This window comes from Peromyscus maniculatus, chromosome 1, assembly GCF_049852395.1.
Source record: "Peromyscus maniculatus bairdii isolate BWxNUB_F1_BW_parent chromosome 1, HU_Pman_BW_mat_3.1, whole genome shotgun sequence".
Classification (NCBI taxonomy): Eukaryota; Metazoa; Chordata; class Mammalia; order Rodentia; family Cricetidae; genus Peromyscus; species Peromyscus maniculatus.
This window is the reverse complement of record NC_134852.1, coordinates 186643135-186668151: the sequence shown is the minus strand read 5'-3', so window position 1 is coordinate 186668151 and position 25017 is coordinate 186643135. Positions and strand designations below refer to the sequence as shown.

General features: G+C 45.1%; 1 protein-coding gene and 1 pseudogene across 1 annotated transcript; both read right to left on the bottom strand.

Moving 5' to 3' along the window:
- Positions 1-704: 704 nt before the first annotated feature.
- On the bottom strand, positions 705-13872 carry LOC121832369 (antiviral innate immune response effector IFIT1-like; annotated as a pseudogene).
- Positions 13873-21926: 8054 nt separating this feature from the next.
- On the bottom strand, positions 21927-24483 carry LOC143271189 (antiviral innate immune response effector IFIT1-like). Its single transcript, XM_076563406.1, has 2 exons — positions 24437-24483; positions 21927-23366 (listed from the first exon to the last, which is right to left on the bottom strand). The coding sequence occupies exons 1-2, from the start codon at positions 24481-24483 to the stop codon at positions 21983-21985; spliced, it is 1431 nt and encodes a 476-aa protein (XP_076419521.1). The 3' UTR covers positions 21927-21982.
- Positions 24484-25017: the final 534 nt, after the last annotated feature.

Here is a 25017-nt window from a genome sequence, read left to right as displayed (position 1 = left end):
CAGAACTTTCTTTCCTGCCTGCCACTAGACTTGTGTTAGTTGATTCTGCTATCCTAAGCCTTCTTGAGAGACTGAAGTAATATCTGTTCAATTCCATCAACAATTTCCACTGAAAGATTTTGTGATTCAAGGAATTTTACTGAATATATTTTAGTTGAGGGGAAAACATCACATATAACACACTATCAATAGCACAGTAAAAGTGTAAAAATCTCCTTATATCGTCTTCTGTCTGTAAGGTCCCAGCAGGTTTCCTCTGCTTTCCCCAAATTTAAGACTTTTATTAGCCGTGAATGATTCTGCAGTTAGGTGAGAATTCTCAGCTTTCAAACTCTCCTTTTTGCTCACTTGGTTTCCTCTGACACTGCACTGTACTAAGTGTATCTGCTGACCTACAGTAAAAGCTTCCTTGGAGAAGACCTCTTTGTCCAGGACACTGGCAGGCAGAGGATGGAAGACTTGCATTCCCAAGACACAGACATAAGGAAAAGATGTCCTAGGATCCCACAGCTTAAGGGAGTGCAGATCAGCAGGGGCCAGTACTGGTAATTAAGTGAGCAGGTGCAGTGAAGTGCAAGTTCCTTATAGACACCACAATGAGGGGTGAAAAAGAGGATGGAGAAAGAAACCCGGAAGGAGGCCGGGAACCCTCAGTTTTGAGTACATTTACTTCCCAGATATGAGCTGCATTCAGAACTCAGCGTTCACTCCCCTGTGAGCCTCAGAGCCTTCTCCTAGAATTGCAGGGCCTCTTCTTTGTTGCCTTTCAGTTTGTTGACTACCCCAAGCAAGCTGAAGCTCTCCACAATTTGAACATCCTGGCAACCACATCTTGTTGCCACTTTCTCCAAAGCTGTGAGTAGTTTCTTCCAGATAAAGTTTTTTTTTCTCTCAGTTTCAGACCTCTTAAATAGTGGGTGATGACTTTGTCTTCTGATTTCGGATGAAATTGTTGGTAATGTCCATAGTGTAAATGAATATCCTGCTCTTTGTGACACTCAAGATTCATGTACAGTTCCTTCATGTTCAGCGCCTTCTGGAAATTTGCCTCTGCTTCTTCATGTTGGCCAATTTCTGCCTGAAATTCAGCCATGCAAACATAAGCCATCTCAAATCTGGGCCTGAGTTTCACAGTCTTGTAGCAGGAATCTTAAAAGTTCTTATTAATAAAATCAAACCTGAGGCGAGTTATTGGGGTCCATGCTGGTAGATCAGAGAGACAGAACAAGCCACAGCTATCTCGCCTCGCCGGATCCTCAGCTGGTCCTGTTTCCTCAGACTGGAGGCCTCTGAGTCCTCATCCAGAATGAATCTCAGCTGAACTGTGTTGCTCCATAGCTCGAAAGTTTAACCAGCCAAATGCTTCTAGTTTCTGGTCCTCACGCCTTATATATATCTTTCTCCTTTCTACCACCACTCCCTGGGATTAAAGGCTGGCTTTCTGGGATTAAAGGCGTGTGTCACCATGCTTGGCTATTTCCAATGTGGCCTTGAACTCACAGAGATCCAGAGGGATTTCTATCTCTGGAATGCTAGGATTAAAGGTGTGAGTGTCACCATTTTCTAGCCTTTGTATTTAGTGGCTGTCTGTTCTCTGACCCCAGATAAATTTATTAGAGTACACAATATTTTGGGGAACACAATACCACCACATTTCCTCTCTTTTTGTCTAAAATTAAAAAAGCTTATAACTAATACAAGAAAACTATCTTCAATAAGTATATGCAATATACAGTCAAGATTACATTAATAATGTCTAGTCCATTAACATTTGACAGATCCAGACAAAAACTCCATTATATATATTAACAATGTCCAGTCCAGTAACATCTGATAAACTCAGACTAAAAAGTTTTCATTACTTATCTTATTTAAAACAGGGCCAGCGTCGGGGGAACAGGCTTTCTGGTGATGCCCCTCCTAATGTCAGGTGGACTATTAGGGGGATCAAGGGGACCCCCGGGTGAGTCTTATCTTTAGTGGGTTTGGAGAGCGTTGAACCTTCCATGTAGATGTCTCGGTGTTCTCAGCTCCGTCAGGTAAAGGGCTAAAGGGAGTAGGAGCACCCAATCTCTAGTGCCAGTTGCAAGTGTTATTTTGGTTAAAGTCTCCTTAATGGTTCTATTTGCACATTCTACCTGTCCTGAGCTCTGGGGGCGGTATGCACAATGAAGTTTCCAATCGATCCCCAGTAGCCTGGCCACCTTCTGACTTACCTGGGAGACGAAGGCGGGCCCATTGTCTGACCCCAATATCTGGGGCATTCCATACCTCGGTGAAGTCAAGTTCCCAATGGACTTCGGGGCGGTGGCCTCGCAGGCGGCTCCCTCTGCTCAGATGGGCTTTTCCTGGATTAACTTGGGCACAAGCAGGGCAGCTGGAAGTCACCTGTTGGAGGACCTTCCACCATCCGGAGGGCCTGGGTCAGCACGATCAGCTCTGCTCTTTGGGCCGATGTTCCAGGCGGCAGCGGTGAGGCCCAAACTGCCTCTGATTCGGTGGTAACGGCTGCTCCGGCCCTCCGTTCTCCTTCTTGGAGGAAGCTGCTCCCATCCGTGAACCAGATAAAATCTGGGTTCGACAGCGGTTGATCTGTTAGGTCAGAGCGGGTGCCATGGGCCTCCGCCAGAATCTGGAGGCAATTGTGCTCCTCGGATGGGTCTGGCAAGGGCAGCAGGGTTGCAGGGTTGAGGGAGACAACTGGTCCGAACACCACTCGGTCTGTGTCTAACAACAGAGCCTGGTAGTGGGTCATCCTAGAATTTGAGAGCCATCTATCTGGGGGCTGTCAGACCAGAGCTTCCACCGCCTGGGAGGATAACACAGTTAATGGCTGTCCCAAAGTCAGTTTCCCTGCATCCTGAGCAAAACAGCAATGGCGGCTACCATGCGCAGACAGGGAGGCCATCCTGCAGCTACCGGGTCCAATTTCTTGGATAGATAAGCTACAGGTCTCTTTCATGGCCCCAGTCTCTGTACCAGCACTCCTTTTGCAAAGCCTGAGTTCTCGTCCACGAATAGTTCAAAGGGCTAGGACTTGTAGGGGGGTCCCTTTGGGTCCTGTCCAGATGCCAGCTGAACCTTTCTCTCGGTGGTCCATCGATATCTCCTGCTACCTGTGGCCCCCTGGACCAAAGCTGCGCGGTCACTGAGAGAGCCTCCAGTATGGGTCAGGACTGAATGTTGAGCCCCGGTATCCATCAGGAAGGTCACTGGCTGCCCCCCAATCTTGAGAGTTATCCTAGGCTGGGGGGGGGGGCTCCTGGCCTTGACCTCCCTAATCCTCCAGATTGAGGAGGTCCGTGGCCCTTGGCTTAGTTCTCCGACCTGTCCCTGAGACATTACAGTGGCCAGGACTTTACTTATTTCCCTATGACGTTTCTTATCTCTCTCTTCTTCCCCTCAGATCCAACACCTCTTCCTCTTCCTCATTTCAGGATCTTTCCTGCCTCTTTCCCTCTCCTTCCGTGTCTCTGTTTCTCGCCCTCCCTTCCTCCTGCTCGCTCTCCGCTCTCGTTCTCTCGCTCTCCTCTCTTTTTTCTTCTCTCTTCTCTTTTATTAAACACTTTCTCTGCCTCTCTCAATAAATCTGACAAACTGAATGAATGCAATCCTTCTAGTCTCTGTAACTTGGCCCTTATATCTGGACTTGACTGATAGATGAAAGACAAGATGACACCCGGCGCCTCTCCTGGATCTTCCGGATCAGATGGTACGGGGTATACATCCTATAAGCCTCTCTAAGTCTTTCCAAGAACGCTGCTGGCGTCTCCTCCTTTCCCTGGATCACATTCCTAACCTGAGCCAAATTGGTAGGGCGCCTAGCAGTCCCTCGGAGACCTGCTAAGAGCAACTGGCGATAGAGACGTAGATGCTCCCTACCTTCTGGGGTCTCGAAGTCCCAGTTCGGGCGGGTGAGGGGAAAGGCTGCATCAATGATATTAGGCAATTGGGTGGGTCTTCCATCGTCTCCTGGAACCTGCTTCCAGTTGTAAAGATCAGAGGCCGAAAATGGCCAGTATTGGAGCTGGTGATTGGGCTGGTTCGTCGTGCCTTCCTCGTAGGCGACCAGCAATTGGGGAGGGAGCTGGAGCCTCATCCTCCCGCTCTCTCTGTAGAGGCTGTTCGGGGCCGCTGCAGGGACTGCCGGTCCCTCCGGTGCTGCTGCAGGGGCCTTAGGGGGATCCTTTCGTGGGAGAACAGGGTAAAGGGAGGAGGTAGGAGGGGCGGGAGGGAGCGGTGGTGCTGTGGAGGAGCTGTAACACTCGGGGCAGGGTGGCTCGGCGCCCACGGGTGACGCCGCCCCCCGAGCCATCTTCCCCACACCGGGCCCTCCCAGCCATCCCGGAGCCGGTCGCGGCGCACCGCCACGGTGGAAGTGCGCCCAGCGGCGGTCCCCCACCGACCCCACCCCCGGCCCTGCCCGCGCGTCCCCCGCCACACCCCGCGCCCGCCGCCGCCGCCGGAGCGGCAGGACGCAGGGAGAGGAAATGACACGCAGGTGGAGGGGTCAGGAGGAACGGGGAGCGGGAGGGATCCGCCGATCCGGCTTTCTCAGCCCCGGGATTCGGCGAGTGCTGCTGCTGGGGGGCTGGAGGAGAGAGAAATGGCTTAACCCATGGGGGGGGGTTCTGTCGCCAGGAGTCTCCACATGGCGATGTATGGGACCTGGTCCGGGTGGCCATGGGGACTTGGAGCGAAAACTTTTCCCTCCACCTGTGAAATAAGACTGAGGTTAAAGGTTCCCTCGTTGTTGGCTCGGGTCTTCACGTCTGACCAGTGGTTAAGCGTGAGGCTCAGGGGGTGGTGACAGTCTGTCCCATGGCTGTTTCTAGGAGGAGAATGGTTAAACAGAAAACAAAGAACAACAGACAAACGCAAATAAGACTAACAAGCGCTGCGCGGCTTCGGTTCCAAACCGAAAGCAAACCAGAAGGAGACTGCGAGGGTCCGGACCCCTCGTCTCTGACCAACACCACGTATCCCTCGGATACGTGAGTGGCCCCAAAAAACCATGCCCCAGAGGGGACTTCAGACCGTGCCCCAGAGGGGACTTCAGACACCCGTGGAACGTCTTCCAGGGTCATGGTGGGCGAAGTCCGAGCTCATCAGCTCCTTCAGCCCCCACCGCCACAGACAGATTATCAGGCGCGCAGACAAACAGACAACACTCAAACAGGACAGGGATGACATATACCGAGGCCGGCCGGCTTACCTCCTGACTGTGGGTCGGTGGTCCCAGGGAGCGGTCTCTATCTCGCTGGGGCCTCCAATGAAAGACCCCCAGGGGAGATCTTCCTTCAGGAGAGACCCCAAACCCAAGGAACACACTGAAACCACAGATCAGATGCAAACAGCAAGAGGGTTTATTTTGATACACAGGTACCTGGGGCGAAGTCTCTCGGAGGACTTGCGCGCCTCCCTAGGGCAAGTGGGACTTTTTATAGGATCCCAGGGGCAGAGGCACGGTTACAGAAGTGAGAAGCATAGTTACAGGGTTCCTATTGGTTGTTTCAAAGAAGGTCAGGGTGAACTTGGGGACGTACTCTTAATTTTCGGAAATTTGATGTGTGTGGCTGACTTGGCCTTGCCTAGGGTACAGTGGACATTTTTCCAGCCCAGCTGCTTATTCCTCAAGGCCAGGGGGCCAATTATAAATATCCTGATTTGACTCAACGCTTTTTCTTCCAAGGCCGGTGGCCGACCACAGTTATCTCTCTCTCAAGGCCGGGTGGCTGGCCACAGTTATCTCTCTCAAGGCCAGGTGGCTGGCCACAGCTGTGAACTCCTGTTTTTCTGATTCCTTATAATGGCGTTTCTTAGGCTAAGTTATTGGGACGGGGGGTGGGGTGGGGGGGCATTTCATCGGCCCAACGCCCCATGTCCTCATAATGGAGTGGGGGTCTTTCAAAAGGTGTGAGTGCCACCATTTTCTAGCCTTTGTATTTAGTGGCTATCTGTTCTCTGACCCCAGATAAATTTATTAGAGTACACAATATTTTGGGGAACACAATACCACCACACAGTCTCTTGAAATTCAAGAATGGCCTGTTGTGCCGCCTGCCTTTGGGCCGGCTTATCGGTGGATGTCCTCAGTTGCATCACTTGTCTATGGTAGCAGAGCCCTAGTTGGTAATGCAGGTAGCCAGAGGCAGGTGACGCCTGCAAGGCCCTGTGAAGCAGAGGGAGAGCCTTGTCTATGCAGCCTTTCCTTCGGTAATACTTGGCTATAGAGCGAAATGTGTAGGGTTGGAAGAATGTGCTACTGAGGGCTTCTTCAATGTGTGATTCTGCTTCAGCTGCTAATCCTACATCCTGAAGCTTCAGTGCAAGACAAACTTAAATATTCGGATCTTCTGGATTTAACCTTAGAGCCTTTCTTAGGGGTGCTAGAGAGAGATTATTATCATCAAAGTCTATGTGATAGGCTGCAACTGAATAGCCAAGGTTGTATTTAGAGTTTTCAGGCTCTATTCTCAGAGCCATTTGAATGCAGGTCCTAGCTCTTACATAATTTTGTCCTCCACATATGGTGGTATTTTATTTTTACTGAAATGTGATTTTAATTGTATGTTAATAAATAAAGTTGTCCAGGGATCAGAGCTATTAGAGCCATAGAAAGAGTGTGGCGGTGGTGGCACATGCCTTTAATCCTAGCACTTGTTAGAAGAGCTAGGTAGATCTCTGTGTGTTCAGGGATACAGCCAGCATTGGAGACACATGCCTTTAAGACTTGGAGGGCTGTACTTACAGGCAGTGACAAAGCAGTCACGTGTTTGGGTTTATAACCAATGAGAAGGCAGAACAGAAAGACTTGATCAAGACAAACACACAGGAAGTAGGTCTCTTTCGGAGAGGTAGGACCACCGCGGGAGCAAGGGTAAGGTTTTAGCTCTGAGCTCTGACCTCTTGCTTTCTCTTTTACATTGGTTCTGTGTTTATTATTTAATATGACAGTTGGTTACATCTACATCCACATTTCAGCAAGGCCCAGGCTTCCTCACAGAAAATCTCAGCACACTCCATACTATAGTGGAAGGGACTGCACAATTTCTTGCAATTGTTCTCCACCTTATCCAAGTAGGTCTGGGCTTCTGCAAAGCTGCCATGTGGTAATGAACCCAGGCACAGTTGCCCCAGGTCACCAAGCTTCTCTTGCCCACCTGCTCTCCCTGGATCAAGGCTTCTGCTGCTTTCAAGCTCTGCAGGGCTTCCTCATGCTGGCCTTTCAGGTGTTTCACATAGGCCCTGAGGTTGAGCATCCCCACTGTGTCCTTGATGTTGGATATCCTCCTTTGCAAATCAGGTATGTCAATGTCTTCCAACAGCAGCCCCCATGTGAAGTGACATCTCAGCTGAATCAGATTCTCCTTGACCTGATCACCTTCAGCATTCTCTCTGTGAGAAGGAAACAGGTGATTTGTTATGTGAGTAATGAACAGAAATTGCCAATTAACGCCAAGCTAAACACATTTCACAACATTCGTGCTTATTTCTTGAAAATCTGACCATTTGAACCTGTAGAATTTCTTGATATTTTGAATCAATCTCTCATCTCCATTTATTTGTACTGCCAGAGACATCTTGTACATGCATTTACATGTACCTGTATTTACAAACATAGGTTGTATGTTAATCTTTTCAGTCAAGACTGGACATTGACAAACAGATACAGGCACACAAACATACATGTCAGTGTCCTTACCTGAGGTTTGGAACTCTAAAATTCTGTTACCCTTTTCCTTATGTCTTTGAGGACTATGTGTACAAGTTTATGCCACCTGAGCTGACATAGACAGGACCTGTCTCTGTGGTAAACACTGACTGTGGAGGAAAAGTCACGGATGTCTGCCTATTTCATCTCAGACACAAACAAGCAGCTGTTCTCCATGGACTGATGCAGAACTAATGGACCTGCTCTCTGCCTTGTGACACTGGGGATATGACTCTTCTCCAGAAATTTAACTTTGGACAATGTAGCTAGGGGGCTTCTGGAGAGTAAGTCCCTTAGCCCTCACCTCCTATGGTTACAAAGAATCCCTTTATTTTAAAGATGCTTATACAACTTCATGCCTTTTCTTATTTCCCTATAGAGCAGTACAAGTAGTTCCAAACTATGTATCACTCCTGTCTCAGAGAACCACCTATAGAATCTAGTCAGTTAGCTTCAGGGTAGTAACCCAAAAGCAAGCAGCGTAGAGACCAATCTGTACTCAGAAGGCAAAAAGGCCCTTGGTCCTGTTGGTAGCTGTCTCTGCCAGAGACCAGAAATGCCATCGTGCTTAAACCAGCTGTCTTCACTTTTCACCTGGCCATGCCAAGAATAGTAGAATACAGGTGAGCTGTCCTTTTAGGTCTTACCAATAGCTGAGCACACTAGCACTGTGCTATAAGGGTAGGCTAATGGAAACAGACAGCCATCTAGACATCTCATGGATCAGTCAATTGGTCAGGTTTGCATACCCATACCTCATGCCTCCATCCATGAATGTTATGAACAATGCACTAGCAACTATTGACGGACCCTCTCTTTCAGGTCCCAATTTTACAAGAATATAGTAGTTTTCAACATTCCTAATGCTGCAGCCCTTTAATACATGTCATCATATTGTGCTGAATGCCAACCTTGAAATTATTTCATTGCCATTTCATAACTGTAATTTTGCTACTCTAATGAATCATAATATAAATATCTGATATGTGTCTCCCAGATGGATGGTGGCATATAATTGAGAACTGCTGTACAATAGAAACTTTGTTTTCTTTCTTTCAGTGAAGTTCCCTCTTACAATCCCACAATAAATCTTTTGGAAACCACCTACTGTGGAGCATTAACATCAGTTTTCTATACTGTAAGATTGAAACATAGAACTCCATTGACTCAATGGAAGTTTTGTGTGACTGTGAGCTTTGGCACACTGAGTCCTGAATTAAAATTCAGCTTAGTCTAGAAACTTTCTGTCCAACTCAAATCCTCTTCCTTTTTCTTTGACTAGTTTTCAATGTTGAACTTCCCTAAACATTATTGACTGGAGGACCATGTAGTACATGCAACAGGAAAAGGACCATGACTGATTTGATGTGATGTTTGGTCAGCATAGTGTTTTCCTCCTTTACCTCTAAAGAGTATAGATTCATGGAAAGCTTCCCAATCAGTGCAAAACTCAGCTTTCTCCTTCACCGGGTTTTTCACTATGTACATCTTATACAAGTACAGTAGGAGAACAAGTGAGGAAACTGAGGTGGTTGCAACAACACATGGACAACTGTCATTCTTCCCCTTAAAGATCTAAGCACTGGAACTGACATTCATCAGCTGATGTAGGCTCCTTTATCACCACTGCCTCCAGTTCCTGCTATCCTGGACAGGCACACCTGTACATTAGTCCTCACAGATGTTTTAACCTTTGGCAATTGTCAACTCTGTCTCTATCACTGTAATCAGTCATTTAAGAATGGTAATGGAAGTGTGAAATGACACACAAAAGGTTGTTGAATGTGTAGAAATCAGTCACTGCAACAGAGAAGGTGAGAGGAAGTTGGAGAAGGGTCCATTTTGCCCAAGGGATGCATAAAAGTTGTACATAAACAATGAACACAGAAAAGTGTACAATCATCTACAAGAAATTAAAATAGAAAGTCATGGAATGATAATTTGTATTAATGAGGCAGAGTAGCATTCATGTTGTTCACCAAAGGCCCTTGAAGGGAAAGCTGTTACCTCCTAGACTATGGGATAAAATCTGCAACTCATGGAGACCTGTCCATGTCTCCTCCATTAAGAGCTATTCATGTTGGGGACAGCATTGATCTGGCTAATGATCCACACTAAAAAGATAGGAGGAATACTTCTCCCTTCAATGAGGTAATGGAGTATTCTTTCCCAGAGTGTCTTCTCCCTGTAGTGCAATGCCTAACATCTGCCATGAATTTGGGCTGAGCCTGCCTGCCTTCTGAGCGCTGACCTGGAAGGTAGGACTGTTCTGCCCATCCCCCATACTTGTCCTTTCTTTCTCCTCTAAAGCTCCCTTCCCAGCCATGTGTCTGCTTGTGTAATCTGTTGCTATCCATCAAGAAGGCTCAACACAATATTCATGCATATCCCATACCCCTTTTCTTCTCTATTCTCCTATTCTGAGCATCTGCTGAGATTGACAACTTGCTTGCCCTGGGGCTTGCCATGAAAATTGTGATAAATTATCCTGGAACTCTCTTTTCAGTTCATTTCTAAGTTCTTTTAAAAGGCAACTAAGCACCCTAAGAGGACACCCAGTCTTCACCTTATCACTAAGATAATACAACTAACCAAAGAAGCATAGATTTAATGTAATCTCAATTCATAGGCACATGACATTTTGAAATGAAGCTATAAATCTCAAATTGTATAAAGTGTCCCAAGATGCTACAATAATAAAAGTGTTTTTGAAAACATTGAATTAGACTCACTATAGTCTAAAACAATCGACATGTTTTTGTGCTAGCATGAGTACTCCAGTAAGAGAAAAAGGACATATATGCCATGAGGATTTAATTACATAAAGACCCAAGGGGCAAACACTGAATGCATGGCTGAGCCCTTCTGTCTAGGCTGCCTCAGGGAAAAAACTATGAACACAGAGGCTTACACAACAGAACTTTGCTACTTGTAACTTAGCAAATTATAAATCTCAGATTACATTGCCTGTCTATATATTACCTCACCTACTAGGTGTTTTCTCTTGACTTGCAGGGGGCCACATGCCTGTTCCATGGTCAGGATGTCTTTCTGGTCTGAGCTATGTCTTTGAGTGTGTGTGTGTGTGTCTGTGTGTGTGTCTGTGTGTCTCTGTGTGTGTATGTGTATTTATAAGTGCCAATGTCAAGGCATGCACATGAAGGACAGAGAACAGCATTAGGCACTCATATTTACCAGCTTGTGTTGGGAGAAGGAAAGCCAAGGTTTCTCTCTCTTCTCTCAGCAGAAACACTGAGATTGTAATCCTCATGCTTGCTTGCCAAGCCCTTGACCCTCTCAACTCTCTGAGCTGCACCATTTGATGTCTCCAAGGGAAGCAAGTCTGATGCTCATTCCCTCCATTCATATGGCATTTCAGATCTAAGGAAAGTGGCTTGAGATTGGGGACCACAAAGAGAGCAGCATCAATGACCATGAAGGAAGCCAGTTTGCAGAGAAAACCTGTATCCCTTCCTTTCCTAGGCATCAAGGAAAGGACAGAGGATACTCAAAGTGCCCTTGATGTACCAACCTGGAGAAGAGACAGGGCTGTTTGTTCATGCCCTGTAAATGATCATGTGGAATGTCATTTTGTATGCTGTGAATGTGTGTTGTTCTGATTGGTTGATAAATAAAATGCTGATTGGCCAGTACCCGGCAGGAAGTATAGGCAGGATTAGCAGACAAGGAGAATGCTGTAAAGAGGAAGGCTGAGTCAGGATTCACCAGCCAGACACAGAGGAAGCACATTGACAAGGCCATACTGAGAAAAGTTACCAAGCCATGTGGCTAAACATAGATAAGAATTATGAGTTAATTTTAATGTAAGAGCTAGTCAGTAATAAGCCTGAGCTAATGGCCAAGCAGTTAGGTATAAATAATATTAAGCCTCTGTGTGATTGTATTATAAAAGGCTGTAGGACAGTGGGTGAGAGAATTGTCCGGACTGTGGGTCAGGCTGGACACAGGAAACTCCTGACTGTAATGAGCCTCATGGCCCAGTGTAGCACGAATCTTAAAACTTCTTATGAATAAAACAACCTAGAGCCAGGTATTGGGGTGAACCCTGCATGATCAGAGATACAGAAGAAGCCACAGCTACCTCACCTTGCCAATCCTCAGCTGATCATGTTTCCTCAGACTGAAGCCTCTGAGAACTCATCCAAATATATGTCAGCTGAACTGCTGCTCTAAAGCCTAAAAGCTTAACCAGCTCTAGTTCCTGGTTTTCATGCCTTATATACCTTTCTTCTTTCTGCCATCACTTGCTGGGATTAAAGGCGTGAGTCACCATGCCTGGCTGTTTCCAGGGTGGCTTTGAACTCACAGAGATCCAGGTGAATCTCTGCCTCCCAAGTGATAGGATTAAAGGCATTTGTGCCACCTTTTTCTAGCCTCTGTGTCTCTCTAATGCTGTTCTGCCTTTTTTCCCTAGATAACTTTATTAGGTTGCACAATATAATGGGGAACCCAATATATCACCACAGCCCAGTGCTCTTTGAGATTGTCCCTCTGCTTACTAGTCCCTTCTCATTTTCCAGAGTGCTGTTTTGTATTGAAATGTCTGTATTTCTGTTACTAATCATGCGGCCCTGGTCCAGTTCATTGATGTTGGACATAAATACCTGCATATTTCAAAAGTGCCCCAGGGAATGTTTCCCAATTGTGACTAGACTCAGGGCTTTACCTGTAATATTTGATGAGCCAGGGTAGAAAGAGACAAAGGCATAAGAAGTTTCTGTCCTCTCAGTCTCTGTCTCTGCCTCTTTCTCTCTGTCTCTCTCCGAAATAACCAAATGCATGGTTATTCCTTCTTTTACAGAGCACTTAGAAATGATGGAGAGATTTCTGTAGGCAGATTAATCATGACCCAGGGCATCAGATTCAATCCTGCTTTTCTTTGCTTTCCCTGCCTACAGCAGTGCACAGTGAATTAGAGATTGTGCCCACACCTTATGGGAAATAAAGGCATTGGCAGGGCAGCTAAAATCACCTGAAATCTGAACACCAGCTGTCCAGGAAGATCTGCCTAGTTGGGAGGCTCACAAGGATCCTGCTGAGGACCTGTGCCCCAAGAAGGAGGCACATGCACTTGTGCATAAGTCCTTGCAGCAGGAAAGCTGAGCAGCACACAGGCAACAGCCATTTGTGTGGGCAACCTGGACAGGGAGCAGCCAGGATCCCACAGCCCTGTGGATGCTCAGGATGCCCAGTGCAGTCAGAATTCTTCAGCCTTTCTCACACTGCAGGAACACCTTTGCAAACCAAAGTATTAAGCACCTGGGTAACTGGCTCTATGATAATGACCATCACAATACAGGTTCTACAGCCTTCTACACTCTACTTACTTTGGTTCCATATTTTTCTACCACCGTAAACTCTGTATTCTATTTCATTTTTCCCAAACAGCTCTCAGCCTCCTCCATATTCATGTATGATAGATAGTCCTATGTATAAAGACAGAAGAATAATCCCCCAAATCAAGAGATGTTCACTGTAGCAAAGTGTCAGTACAAACACCTCCACTGACTAGCACTTTTAATCTGAATGGCAATTTCAAACGTAAAAACACAGAGCCATTCACATGAGTAAGATTCCACTGGGGGCCTAGTATTTCTTGAATATGTATGGTATATATTGCATATGCAATGCATATATATGTTATATGTATTCACACAGAAACCGTGAACAACATCTCAAGATGTCTTTTGAGGATCTGATGAGTACATCCCAAGGAGAATGAAGGAGTGGGTCTGGGGATTAGAAGGAGGACATTCTAAGCAGCTGCTCTCTTTGGGGGCTCTAAGTAGGGAGAGTGGTAACTTATCCATTCCTTAAGTTCTCATTGGTAACTGTCTCTCTATGTGAGATGAGCATGCTAAAGTCTCCCCAGGTGTTTCAAACTACATGTGTGAGACAGCCTTTAAAACTAAAGCCAGCTTGCTGTTACCCATCCAGCCCCTACCAACAACACACCCAATAAACAGAGTCCTTGGACACTCAGGGCAATTAGCATCCTTGTTCCCTTTTCAGTAGTAGAAAGAGAAGGCAGAAGCCAGAACCAAGCAATAGAAGCAGACTCAATCAGACGAGACCACAAGCAAATGTTTGTGTCCTGGGTTCACTCAAACTGCAGAGCAGGAAAATCCTTACCCCATGGTTGCTGTGAAGGTGGCAGCAGTTCCCTGGGTTCTCACCAGGACAGGCTCCTCAGAATCCTGCCTTGAAACTCTGCTGTCTTGTGGACTTGCACACCAACTAGATTCTCAGAGAAGGGCTGGGAGACAGCTGTGTGAGCTGTGGTGTGTGTGTGTGTGCTTTTATAGTCACAGTAGGAACCTGAAAGAGAAAGTGAATCTAATGCCTGGAGGTTTCTCCTCAGGGAAACTGAAGTCAAACAGGTGTGGTTTTTCTGTTCTCTCCTCTGAACCAATAAGAAGAAGTAATCTGAAACAGAGTGACATGTCAGTTCCATTCAACTATCAAGAGAGAGAGAGATGCCTGGCACCAGGACATGCTGTTAGGATGTTAATGTAGGTGATGTGGACATAAAGACCCAGCCTGGCATCTCCACAAGCACCATTGATCCTCAGTCAAACGTACTGCAGTTCTGTACTGTCTCCTTGGAACTGAGAGCACACTGATGGATTTGATGGCATGGCAAAGGGGAAGTTTGGGGATGGAGGAGTCCATCTGCAGGTTAGTCCCCTGCAGTCTGGAAGGGGTATATCCCAGCTGGTTTGGTGTGTGGCTGTCCTTAGGAACTACTGCAGGTGTCATCATTCAAGTCCTCTTCCCTCCGCAGAGCTTTTCACTCTTGCTGAGGCTTTAGGAGTTGACCCTTCATTAACTAGGCCAATTTCCCAGAGCCTACAGTCATGGAGTCTTACTTTCTGTACCTTCTCCTGAGGTGTCTGTTTGTATAGAGCTCTTGCTAGCAGTCACGGCCACATAAGCAAGAGCAAAGCATAGAATCTCTAGAGGATGCTGTATTCACAGCCTTGATGCTATCCTATGCTAAAGGCTGAGACCAGTGGAGGGAATTCCAGAAGGTGGGGCTCAGATTGGTTCAGACCGAGATCAAGTCCCTTATTATGTTGTCTTGTGCGCTTGGTAATCTACTTTCACAGCACTATTGGTGTCTGGTTCCTTAGCCTGGCCATTCATTGCTGTGTACCCAAATATAGCTCATCCCTCACTCCTCCAAATATAAAAATCATTGAAAAGGACTTGAATATCTATCTCTATCTTCTTGATAGATGATAAACTCATGAAAGTTTCCCTGACCATAAAGTTTTATCCCAAACCTCAATCAGCTGTCACCAATGGGGTTCCTTGACCACTTTCCCAGTGAAGTTTAATTATGAAGAAGATGGAGGTATGTGTCTGTGTGTGCTAGGTGTGTGCGAGAGAGTATAAAAGCTTTTTATAAAATCTGCCTCCTGGGGTCAGTCATCAGAATCCTTATTGGTGTAGAGAGAATTAAATCTGTAGGGTTATACTGTGACCTTCACAATATGTCATGACACATTTGCTGAGGGCCATGGCAGTATATGACAGGTGACAACCAGTGTTTGACAAGTTGACCCACCAGATGTGTATGTCCCTTATCAGGAGTCCTACTAGGCAAAGTCATGGGGTCACTGGCTTTGGAAACCAGTTCCTTTCTGTTTGTAACATTCACAGATTCCAATGGCATCCCTCCCTAATAAGAACACCCGTGGCATTCTTTCCATAGTGCTTTGGTAGTGTGTTTTACATTTCTGGACACACATTTAGCTGTGGATTTCTGTTTAAGCTGTATACTTCTGATGAACAGAAATATTACCTGAGTATTCTTCTTTACTGACACCGGAAAGTAACAGTGTTCGGTATCCATGACAGCCTTTAACTCATTTTACAAAGACCTTAGAACAAGTCCAAAACAGATTAATCTGCCCCTAGAGAGAATACACAAAGACTAATTCTGTAGCAGAAATCTTAAAAGTTCTTATTAATAAAATCAAACCTGAGGCCAGTTATTGGGGTCAATGCTGGTAGATCAGAGAGACAGAACAGGCCACAGCTATCTCACCTTGCCATTTCCTCAGCTGGTCCTGTTTCCTCAGACTAGAAGCCTCTGAGTCCTCATCCGGAATGGGTCTCAGCTGAATTACTGCTCAAAAGCCTGAATGCTTAACCAGGCCAAATGCTTAACCAGCTAAAAACTTCTAGTTTCTGGTCCTCACGACTTATATATCTTTCTACTTTCTACCACCACTCCCTGGGATTAAAGGCTGGCTTTCTGGGATTAAAGGTGTGTGTCACCATGCTTGGCTATTTCCAATGTGGCCTTGAACTCACATAGATCCAGAGGGATTTCTATCTCTGGAATGCTAGGATTAAAGGTGTGAGTGCCACCATTTTCTAGCCTTTGTATCTAGTGGCTGTCTGTTCTCTGACCCCAGATAAATTTATTAGAGTACACAATATTTTGGGGGACACAATACCACCACATAATTCCCTGTGTTGTTTATTGCTACATCTAGGCCAGGCTGTTTACACCAGGACATAGTCTTGCAGAGGCTTCCTTTCTTCATGTGCACTGACCACACAGGTTCAGCCAATGGTTTAATATCTGAGACCCCTCACCAACTTAGAGCTTAGTGCATGGGTCAATGTGACATTACTATCCTAAGAGAAGCTATGTGACTTATCTGTGTTGTGAAAAGGGTAGGGCCCTGAAAATATAACTAATACTTGTCCAGAGTTTGTTTGGTTGTGGAGAGGCAGCAGCGATGTAGTGAAAGATGACCACGTAGAGCATTGTGACAGGTGCTGCAGAATGTGAGTGAAGTGTGTGTGTGTGTGTGTGTGTGTGTGTGTGCGTGTGCGTGTGCGTGTTCGTGTGTGTGTGTGTGTGTGTGTGTGTGTGTGTGTGTGTGCTGTGTGTGTGTGTGTGTGTGTGTGTGTGTGTGTGCTGAGTGAGAGTGATGAGGATTCATGAGGAATGTGTGAGGGAGTGAGTGGGTGAAAGAGTGAGTAAACAGTGAGTGTATAATCTGTCAGAAGTCTGTGTGTGAGTGAGTGTGAGAAAGAGCTGTGTGAAGGAGCTGCTGCTATGTAGAGGAGCTGTGCCTAGGAGCTGTGTAAAGGGCTCTCTGGGGAGAGAGCTGTGTAAATGAGATGTTCAGCTGTGGCTGTGTGGAGATTTGTAACTGTGTGGAGACAAGGAAGATGAAGCTGTGTAGAAAAGAGATGTAGAAGAGAAATGTGTGAAAAGAGAGATGAGTAGCCATGTGAAATATGTATGTATGTAAAGACATGTGGATGTGTGCAGTATTGTGGAAATATGTAGCAGTGTGGAGACAGAAAGAGCCAGAAACCATTTCTTAAGATGAAGTAAAAGAGAAAGTTATCATCAGAAGGCATGTGTGTTTCCTTGTTTCAGCAGTCATAGATAGATTAAAATTTCCTCTTAATTACCCTCCGATAAAAAAGATTCCTATCCCTCACTACTGTCTGCCATCCCTTTTGTCTTTGTTTTTAGATACAGGGTTTCTCTGTGTAGCTTTGCACCTTTCCTGGATCTCACTCCTTAGACCAGGCTGGCCTCGAACTCACAAAGAAACTCCTGGGTCTACCAACCAAGTGCTGGGATTAAAGGTGTGCCACCGATGCCCGGCTGGTGCATTCCTTTTATAACGCTGAGAGGATTGTGGAACCTGATATGTAGTGGGTAGCTATTCCAGCTTTGACCTAGAAGCACTAACCCCTAGTGAGGCTTCTCGTAACTACCACTCCTACCTATGACCTGACCCTGGGTCAGGGCTGAGATGGAAGCCCTTAAGACTGAAGATCCATATGGGCCAGCCCTTTTAGTTCCTTGTGCTGCTGGATGCTGGAAGTCAGATTTCTGCAGAGAACCCTGTTGGACTACACCTCACCTCTCCGAGATCCTGTATCCAACCCCTTTACTGGCTGTAAGTTACCCAAAATTAAAACTCCTTTTAGCTACATGGAGTTGCCAGGTTAAATCCTGACAATACTGGTCTCTCACAGTCAGCTATACACATTGGTACCCCTCCCCCCCCAGTCACAAACATTCACAAGCCTGTCACATACCTCAGAAAAAGATGGGAACAATACATTTTAAAAGCATGTCATTGAAAGGACCAAGGTAAAAAAGGGTCTTTATTCAAAATTGTCTTCTCTGTACATTGAGACTGTCTCTCTTTGAGCATTAGCTGAGTGTGAAACTGACTGTGACAACTGTCTGCTCATCTAGTTACAGGACAACTGAGAGAAATCCACAGAGTCCACATACAGCTCCTCTGAACCAGCCCTGTAACTGCCCTGCATAGAGCTCCTTGAACTGACCTTCAAGTGCATGGGTGTCACTCCAGCCTTGGCCCTACAGGAGCTTCTCAGAAGCATGTTGAGCTCAGGACATTTTCTATTTCCTCTAAGCTACTCCATGTTGTAGGTTTTTCAGGCTGTCCATTGTTAAAGGAGATTCCATTTTATAAGCCAATCTAGATTCTATTTTGAGATCTCACCAACTTTTGATCCAATGGACAGAGCCCATAAGTGCAACAAACTGATTCTTTAACAGTTCTGTGCTGTATGTTCAAAAAGGTGAAACAGAAAAGAACAGGAAGGTTTTCATTTTTCAATCTTTCACTGCATAGAGTGAGTGTTCTAATGTTGTCTGATCATAATCTCCTGCTAATTATCCTTGCTTATCATTTATGCTCCACAGAATTATCCCACAGTGGGTAGAATGCTGCTTGTCAGGAAACATTCCTAATAACTAGGTCAGCTTCTAAAACATCATTGGCTCATGTTTGGGGTAAAAGACAATGCTCTGTGTACATGCATGTGAAAGCCAATCATGTTTGAGCACAATACTTCCAAGGAAATATATTGGAGTGTTTCATTTTTCCAGTCACTACAGTTCATGGCAAGCAGAGGACCAAAAGGGAGTCTTCCCCCACTCCTATAAGGACACATTGGTGCTGGTTCTGTGCAGTTCAGGCTCAGGCCGATATTTCACCTCTTCACCCTTTGTCTCTGTAATAAATGGAACCATTTATGACGCTGGCCAAACAGTGTTAGGAAGAGAAGAAACAAATAGCTAACTGTATGTGGGTGCATGTGCCTATGGTCATGTATTTATGATTACATGTGAGTGTGTGTGTGTGTGTGTGTGTGTGTGTGTGTGTGTGTGTGTGTGTGTGTGAAGCACAGATAAGAGACAAATGAGAATGGGAAAATAAAGAAACCTTCAGGAAATGATGTGTCAGCATAGGCTATCAGACTCATTCCAGTTATCCAAAGCAACTGCACGAGACTGACCTTTTGTGAAAGGCCATGTCACCTCTGCTAACTGCCATATTTCTGCCTCAGTAGTGAGTGATTGGAACGGGCTGGCAGATTTAAATCTTCACTGCATGTTAGAGAACATCTGAATGAATTGTGCTTAGGCTTGTGGATAGCCCACATAAATACACCCCAGAATCAGATTTAAAATCAGTTTTAAAACAATCAATCAAGCCAGGTGGTGGTGGCATATGCCTTTGAACACAGAACTCAAGAGGCAGAAGCAGGAAGATCTCTGAGAGTTTTAGGCCAACCTGGACTACAGAGTGAGTTGCAGGACAGCCAGGACTGCTTCACAGAGAAATGCTGTCTGAGGAAAAAAAAATCAAACAATCAAATCAGAATTATCAAGTGATTATGATGTGTACATCAGTTTGAACTATGGACAAAAGGTCCTAGGCATTCTCTATCAATTTGAAATTGCTTGACTGTTGATTTGTGACTCAGCTGAGGGTCCAGGCCATTTTTCAGGGATTTTGTGAGGGGCCCCATTGCAGTATCCTTTTTACATTGTACCTATTGTTCTTGGGGACTCTCTAGAGAAGAAGATGGCCAGTGTGTTTCTAATGCACAAGGAGACAAGGGAAAAGAATGCGATTATATATGCTCTATTGACTGTAGGGTGCACACAGATGTTAACACACATCTCCTGACTTGGTACAAATTTGTAGCATTAGGGAAGGTGTTCCATACAAAATACCTATGACTTGTTCAAAGCCATCACTATTCTTTAAAAACCTGTTATCTTAAGCCTGTGCTGAGTAGGTCTTAGTGACTTGTCTGCCTATCACTTTAGGAACAAATCCAATAGCTGAGAGTCACTGTCCACTCCACCCCCAGCTTGATATCAGTGTTCTGGTACTTATGTTATATTAGCAAGCTCTGGAGAAATTGCTGTGCCATTTGGGGAAATTATAGTTGAAGGAAAGCATTACAGTGACTGTGGGTGATCACAATGCTTTTCTACTAAGGCCATAATAAGCTTTTGCACAAAATATGCCACTGATCCACATTCACTACCTTCTTCTATATCTTTGTTATGAAGTTTTCATTATCAGTCCATGGAAAGTCAAGTTAGTAGACATTTGTCCTACATTTGACCTACAGGTCACCATAGAACATTTGGAACAGTAGTGGTAACTAAGCACATACAATCTATATTTAATAATAGGGACATTATTAGTTGTGGCTTGATACTCAAAAACATAATGCACATTGATTTGCCTTAACTTTATTAATTTAATGTATGTCATATGTATTCGTAGGCTTTCTCATTCTCTCAGTCTCTGTGTATTGTGTCACCCATGCTTGTTCCTTGCACAGCTGTGGAGAGCACACTTCAACTTGCTGTAGTTTCATCCATGCACTTCTGTGAATGAGAAGACTGGGATAACAAAAGGGTGGTTATACTAAGAGGGGATAAGGAAGAGCAAAGAAAACTCAAAAGAGCTGACAGGACAGCTAAACAGCAGGAACAAGGAGAGAAGAGATGCAGAGGATGGGGAAGTGCTCCTGAGCATGGGCAGTGTGGGTCAGAGACACAGAGCACATGGGTGCATGTTGGGCTTGCTGAGCTCAGGATCTTGGAACCACAGGGTATTTTAATCAAGGGGAGAATTTTAAGCATTAATGTTCTCTAGTTAAGATCCTCCAGACTACAACTCTCATGGAGGTAAGTGAAGGGGAGAAGACTTAGACATAATATGACACCCCAGGTGCGTGAAACATCCAGTGTCTGACCCACATATCATCCCTTGAAAAACCTAGAAAAGGTGTGTCCCTTGGGCAAGTGTGAAAATGCTCTCCTGGAAGAGAAGAGTCTGCCAAGTTCCCAGAACCCAGCTTCTGAATCAAACTGCATGACCTCCTGCTGTCTCTCAATCATTCTCTCTCCAACCCACCTTTTGTTCCCTCAGTTGCTCTTCCTCAGCATCCATTGAGACAATTAGGGAGCAGTATTATGAATCCTGAGAGTTTTCCTATGCTTGAATGTAATAAACATGATTTTGGCTTATCAAAGAAACATCTATTAAAAATACCAGAGGTATTTCCCCAAATATCAGGTGAATGAACCCTAAAGCCATCCCAAGCACTATAATTCACAATGACAAACAGCAGCTGTCAGGTAACAAGGCTGCATCAGTCACCCTTACTATCAATCTCATAATGTGGAGGATGAAATATAGCCTTCATCTTTACACAGACCCCTTGCAGGGTTTATGTGCAACTGCCTGCCACTAGACTTCTGTTAGATGATTCTGCTATCCCAAGCCTTCTTGAGGACACTGAAGGGATAGATATCCTTTCCAATCTATCAACAAATTACATGGGAAGACTTTGTGATTCAAGGAATTTTACTGAATATATTTTATTTGAGGGTAAAACATCACATATAACACACTATCAATAGCACAGAAAAACTGGACATATCTTCTTATATCATTTTCTGTCTTAAGGACCCGGCAGGTTTCCCCTGCTTGGCTTTCCCCAAACTTAAGACTCTTATTAGCTATGAATGATTCTGCAGTAAGGTGAGCCCTCTTAGCTTATAAACTCTCCCCTTGGCTCACTTGGTTTTTTCTGACACTGCACTGTACTAAGTGTATCTGCTGACCTAAAGTAAAAGCTTCCTTGGAGAAGACTTTTGTCCAGGACACTGGCAGGCAGAGGATGGAAGACTTGCATTCCCAAGACACAGCCATAAGGAAAAGATGTCCTAGGATCCCACAGCTCAAGGGACTGCAGATCAGCAGGGGTCAGTCCTGGTCAGTAAGTGAGCAGATGCAGTGGGGTGCAAGTTCCCTATAGACACCACAATGAGGCATGAAAAGAGTTGAGAAAGAAACTGGCAAAGAGGGCAGGAATCCTCAGTTATGAGTACATTCACTTCACAGATGTGAGCTACATTTAAAACTTAGGGTTCATTCCCCCAGTGAGCCTCAGAGCCAATTCATAGTACCTCATGGCCTCTTCGTTGTCCCCCTTCAGTTTGTGGATGAGGCCTAGCAAGCTATAGCTCTTCACAAGTCGACCAGGCTGGCAAGCATATATTCTGGCCACTTCCTCCAAAGCTGCGAGTAGTTTCTTCCAGACAACGTTTTTTTCTTTCAGATTAAGACCTTTTAAGTACTGGGTAATCGCCTTGTCTTCTGATTTCCGATGAAATTGTTGGTAAAGGCCATAGCGTAAATGAATATCCTGCTGTTTGTGACGCTCAGGATTAATGTATAGTTCCATCATTTTCAGTGCCTTCTGGAAATTTGCCTCTGCTTCTTCATATTGGCCAATTTCTGCCTGAACTTCTGCCATGCAAACATAAGCCATCTCAAATCTGGGCCTTAGTTTCACAGCCTCTTGAAATTCAAGAACAGCCTGTTGTGCCGTATGCCTTTGGGCCGGCTTATCAGTGGATGTCCTCAGTTGTATCACTTGTCTACGGTAGCAGAGCCCTAGTTGGTAATGTAGGTAGCCAGAGGCAGGTGACGCCTGCAAGGCCCTGTGTAGCAGATTGAGAGCCTTGTCTATGCAGCCTTTCCTTCGGTAATACTTGGCTATCGAGCAAAATGTGTAGGGTTGGCAGGATGTGCTGCTGAGGGCTTCTTCAATGTGTGTTTCTGCTTCAGCTGCTAATCCTATATCCTGAAGCTTCAGCGCAAGGTACACTTTAACATTCGGTTCTTCTGGATTTAACCTTAGAGCCTTTCTTAGGGGTTCTAGAGATATATTATCATCATCAAAGTCTATGTGATAGGCTGCAACTGCATAGCCAATGTTGTATTCTGGGTTTTCAGGATCCACTCTCAGAGCCATATGAAAGCAGGCGAAAGCTCGATGATAATCCTGTCTTCCACACTTCAGCAAGGCCCAGCCTTTCTCATATTCCATCTCGGCACACTCCATACTATAGCGGAAGGGACTGCCCAATGCCGTGCATGTGTTCTCCACTTTGTCCAGGTAGGTCTGGGTTTCTGCCAACCTGCCCATGTGGTAATGTACCCAGGCACAGTTGCTCCAGGTCACCAGGCTTCTCTGGCCCAACTGCTCTTCCTGGATCAAGGCTTCTGCTTCTTTCAAGCTCTGCAGGGCTTCCTCATGCTGGCCTTTCAGGTGATTCACATAGGCCCTGAGGTTGAACATCCCCACTTGGTTTTTGATGTCTAGAAACTCAAGGTTCTCAGAGATCCTCATTTCCAAATCAGGTATGTCAAGGTCTTCGAAAAACAGCACCCATGTGAAGTGACAATTCAGTTCAATCAATTTCTCCTTGACCTGATCACCTTCAGCATTCTCTCTGTGAGAAGGAAGCAGGTTATTTGTTATATGGCCCAAAAATTGCCAATTAACTCCAAGCTAAATACATTTCACAACATTCTTGCTTATGTCCCAAAAGTCTGACCATTTGTTTCTATAGAATTTCTTGATTTATTATTGAATCAATCTCTCATCTCCATTTATTTGTACTGCCAGAGACCTCTTGCACATGCATGTACATGTACCTGTACTTACAATCTCAGGTTGTATGTTAATCCTTTCAGTCAAGATTGGACATTGACAAACAGATACAGGCACAAAAACATGCATGTCAGTGTCCTTACCTGAGGCTTGGAACTCTAAAATTCTATTTCCCCTTTCCTTATGTTTTGAGGACTATATGTACAAGTTTATGCCACCTGAGCTGACATAGACAGGACCTGTCTGTGTGGTAAAAACTGACTGTGGAGGAGAAGTCACGGATGTCTGCCTATTTCATCTCAGACACAAACAAGGAGCTGTTCTCCATAGGCTCATGCAGAACTAATGAACATGCTCTCTGCCTTGTGACACTGGGGATATGACTCTTCTCTAGAACTTTTATTTTTGGATGATGTATCTGGGGAGCTTCTGGAGAGTAAGTCAACTTAGCTCTCCCCTCCTATGGTTACAAAGAATCCCTTTATTTTAAAGATGCTTAAACAACTTCATGCCTTTTCTTGTTTTCCAATAGAGCAGTAAAAGTAATTCCAAACTATGTATCACTCCTGTCTCAGAGAACCACCTATAGAATCTAGTCAGTTAGCTTCAGGGTAGTAACCCAAAAGCAAGCAGCTTGGAGACCAATCTGTGCTCAGAAGGCAAAAAAGGCCCTTGGTCCTGTTGGTAGCTGTCTCTGCCAAAGACCCGAGATAACATAGTGCTTAAACCAGCTGTCTTCACTTTTCACCTGGCCATGCCAAGAATAGTAGAATACAGGTGTGCTGTTCTCTTAGGTTTTACCCATAGCTGAGCACATTAGCATTGTGCAATAAGGGTTGGCTAATGGAAACAGTCAGCCATCTAGACATCTCATGGATCAGTCAATTGGTCAGGCTTGCTCACCCATACCTCATGCCTCCATCCATGAATGTTATGAACAATGCACTAGCGACCATTGATGGACCCTCTCTTCCAGGTCCCAATTTTACTAGACCATAGTGGTTTCAACCTTCCTAATCCTGTAGCCATTTAAAACAGGTAAGCAACTTGTGGCAACTGCCAAACTTGAAATTATTTCATTGTCACTTCCTAACAGTAATTTTGCTACTGTAATGAATCATAATATAAATATCTGATATGTGTCTCCCAGATGGATGGTGACACATAATTGAGAACTGCTGTACAAAAGGAACTTTGTCTTCTTTCTTTCAGTGGAGTTCCCAATTATAATCCCACAATAAACCTTTCAGAAACCACCTACTGTGGAGCATTAACATCAGTTTCCTGTACTGTAAGAATGGAACATAAAACCACCATTGACTCCATGGAAGCTTTGTGTGACTGTGAGCTTTGGCACACTGAGTCCTGAATTAAAATTCACCTTAGTCTAGAAACCTTCTGTCCAACTCAAATCCTCTTTCTTTTCATTTGACAAGTTTACAATGCAGAACTTCCCTAAACCTTATTGACTAGAGGACGATGTAGTGCAT